This window comes from Cynara cardunculus, unplaced genomic scaffold (genome assembly GCF_001531365.2).
Source record: "Cynara cardunculus var. scolymus isolate 2C unplaced genomic scaffold, CcrdV1 Un_Scaffold_1793, whole genome shotgun sequence".
Taxonomy (NCBI): domain Eukaryota; kingdom Viridiplantae; phylum Streptophyta; class Magnoliopsida; order Asterales; family Asteraceae; genus Cynara; species Cynara cardunculus.
The window spans coordinates 32,162-35,857 of NW_020200875.1; the positions used below are offsets into that span (position 1 = coordinate 32,162).

The 3,696-nt window shown below is 37.4% G+C and overlaps 1 protein-coding gene across 1 annotated transcript; it reads left to right on the forward strand.

Annotated features, from left to right (window-relative positions):
• Positions 1–830: 830 nt before the first annotated feature.
• On the forward strand, positions 831–3,696 carry LOC112502697 (pentatricopeptide repeat-containing protein At4g21190-like). The gene is made up of 2 exons (XM_025106678.1): positions 831–1,068; positions 2,196–3,696. Exon 2 carries the CDS (start codon positions 2,266–2,268, stop codon positions 3,040–3,042), a length of 777 nt encoding a protein of 258 aa, XP_024962446.1. The 5' UTR covers positions 831–1,068; positions 2,196–2,265; the 3' UTR covers positions 3,043–3,696.

The following is a 3,696-nucleotide window of genomic DNA, read 5'->3' on the forward strand; positions in this document are numbered from 1 at the left end:
GTTATTATTAATCCATTTCTTTTAAGTTGTAGATGTAATTACAGATGAATATTATCTTTGTGATGCCGCATATACTTGTACCCGTGGAGTTATGACTCCGTATCACAATACGAGGTAACAGTTAGCAGATTTTCGACGTAGACTTGCATTAACAAAAGAAGAAATGTTCAATCATGCTCATGCAAGGTCTAGAAATATTATCAAGCGTGCGTATGATGTCTTAAAATCAAGGTTTCCAATCCTGAAGGAAATGACTGTTTATCCTTTTCCAATACAAAAAAATGTGGTGATTGTTTGTTTCACGATTGATAACCTTATAAGGAAATGCAATATCCAAAACCAATTATTTATGGACCACAATGATAACACCGTGTTTAACGTTGCTGAAGAACAACAAGAAGGAATCAATGAAATAGAAGTCGATGAAATGCAATGGAGTTCTCAAGACGTTGAATATATGACTAGTTTGCATAATCAGATTGTAAATTAGTTATTATCTAATGTTTCAAATTGCGATTTCTACGACAATTATTATGTTTAAATTCAATTTATTATCCTGTCTAAATATAGTTCAATTATGAAATTTGTATTTTTGTCATTTCAACAATTATTCATACATAATATTTGATAAATAGTTGTATTATGTTTCAATACTTCATCACATATAAGGTTATAATGATCATTTTATTATTAATCAGCATCAAATCCAGAATACTTGATAAACAATTTTTTTAAAAACAATACTTGCTCTGGTCAAAAACCTTTTATTTCAAAGAGCATTTACCAGCTGTTGCAGATAAACAACCCCTAAATCATAAGGTGTTACAGACGTGACTTGACCTGGGACAGAAGACTTAAACGACGGCGAGTTATGGCCGCTATTTTGAACACCGGTCGGAATTGGAATGAATCATTCCCGGATATCGGGTAATGCTCTCTATTCCCGAATCACCAGCCCCACCCAAAAAACCCCAATTTTCTTCTCGAATCACACCTCCTTCAGCTTCTCATTCAAACCGCTGCTGTTCCGTCGCATCTTCTCTCTTCCTTCCTCGTGGTTCAACAAAGGTATTGATTTCATCTTTCTCTTTTCAGGATGTTTTCGATGATTTTCATCGCCTCCTTAGGGTTCATGGTTTTTCAGTTGGTAGCATATGAACATCAATGTAAAAGGGGGAAAACTATTCCAATGATTATGATATCTGTTTATGTGTTGCTGAAAAATTCTTTCCGTAACCTTACGCTCTTTTTCGTATTTCGAATATGGTCCCTGTCCTGAACTTAGGTAGTGCTGTGATTTGTGACTATTGTTCCATCTATCAAATGTTTTCATTCGCTGGATACTAGCAGAAATGGCGTCACTGGTGCTTAGTCCTTTTGATTCCAATGCATTTCATTTGGTAGCAGAAAAACTGACGTAACCTGAAAGAGATTATGAAACTATCAAAGTTGTGTGACCTTTTCATGTTTAACTTTAACACACCTGTTAAGAAGTTGATGTTATCAATTTTTTTTTCAATTTATGATAAGCCTAACACATCATAAGTTGATAGGTAACAGCAGATTGATAGTTTTGTGGTGCATCTTAGGTGTTCGATAAAATGTCTAGCTTAAAATTTTAATATGGGAGTTTTATCTGCTATACAAGAGTGATGTGTACAAATTGATAGGTAGCAACAGATTTCTTTTCTGGGTAGAAACTAATTTCTTTGAAACCTTTTCCATTCGTAGCATTCTATATTTATATAACATTATAGTGAAAATTGGTTCTTTAATCGGAAAGAGTGAAAGGGGTTTTCAAATCGAAACCTCTAAGATATGGAAAATTGGTCAGGGTGGAACCCATTTAAACAATAGTGCTGTACGCTTAACGGTCTTGTGGAACGAGGGACAAGATGTCATGTGACAGGATGGTACAAAAACTTGTCCCAAAATTGGACGACATTAGACTAGGACAGGGAGGACCTAAGTGACAATATCGGTAAATTCTTATGGAACAAAATATATGGAACAATAATTAGGAAGAAATGACAATTTCGGTAAATTTTCAAGTTACCCTGTGAAATTAAAGCCTTAAAAACTTCCACATGTCTTTCACCTGCCTACCTTGCTGTTACCTGTTCAGTTCCGTCTGCTTACCGACCGTTCTTTATTATCTTTAAATACATTTTAAATGATTCTGAGCCTTGTTTCAGGGTCTTGAGGATGTCACTGTTTTGCTGCTACCCACTCTAAAGTCATCTTCTAATCTCACCGTTGTCTGCAATGTGGAGGTCAGCAGTGATGGCTAGACTTGTCCGACTTTCTGGTCCTCTTGGAGCCATTCGGGCTCAAACCGTTCTTTACAGCCTTAGCACCATCGTGCAAGATAGAACACCCATCCAGAAAATTGCAACTTCATCAGGTATGAATCAATATTTAAGCGAACCCATATCCAAACGCCAAATAGGGGAGAATGTATCAAGAAAAGATAAGATCAACTTTTTAGTCAAAATCTTGATGAATCTCGACAATAGTCAAGAATCTGTATACAATGCTCTTGATTCATGGGTAGCCTGGGAACAAGACTTCCCAATTGGACCATTAAGGCGGGCATTAATTGAGCTCGAGAAAGAACACCAGTGGCATAGAGTTATTCAAGTTATCAAATGGATGTTGAGCAAAGGTCAAGGGACGACAATAGGAACTTATGGGCAGTTGGTTCGGGCACTGGACATGGATCATCGGGCAGAGGAAGCCCATGAGGTTTGGGAGAAGAAATTGGGTTCAGATTTGCATTCAGTTCCGTGGCAGCAGTGCCACCAGATAATATCGGTGTATTACCGAAACAATATGTTGGAACGGTTGGTTAAACTTTTCGAGGGTTTGGAAGCGTATGATCGTAAGCCGAGGGATAAGAAGGTAGTGAAGAAAGTTGGTGATGCATATGAGGTTTTGGGCATGATTGAAAAGAAAGAAAGAGTGTTGGAGAAATACAAGAGTTTGTTTGATGAGACTTCATCATCCTCCAAGAAATCTACAAGAACTTCAATAAAAAGGTAATTCTGGCCAAAGACAAAAGCCAGGCTTTGGGGCTCCTTTCTATAGGTTATCAGTTCGAATCTCCACTGAGGATTTCCCCGACTATTATGTTTAGGGTTTTATAAGATTAGTTGAGGAGTACTCGAGGATTTCCTCGACTGTTATCTTTAGGGTTTTATAAGATTAGTTGAGGAGTACTCGAGCAAAACAAAGTTGGTTATGGGATACTAGGTTTATTTGTTTTTTCTACTGTAATTAATTTACCAGATGAATATGATAAGGACCAAAAATCTTACCCGGTAAGAGGGATACAAGAACCGAGAGTCTTACCTAGTAAGTGAGAGCGACGACTCTTACCATGGTAAGCGCTTACCGGGTAAATTGTTGCATACCATGCCGTTTTGGTGGACTAAAATTTTACCCGGTAAGTGGGTGGTAGTGTTAAATTTTACCGATAAGTGCTTACCGAGTAAATGTTTGGTAAACGGCTCCTTAGTAGTAAGATGAGGGTTGGGTTCCAGTAAGAAGTAGAATCAATGTGAAAAGCGTAAAAAAGGATCTCTCCCTTAGATGCACATTAGGATGAGATGCACCGGATTAATATTTGTATCAAACGCGATTCATGGGTGAGCTTGAGGTTAAAGGTGATGAATGATCCAGGTCCCTTCTTTTGAA

Excerpts from the sequence above, each read along its gene's own strand:
- LOC112502697 (XM_025106678.1), top strand. The coding sequence starts at position 2,266 with ATGTGGAGGTCAGCAGTGATGGCTAGACTTGTCCGACTTTCTGGTCCT.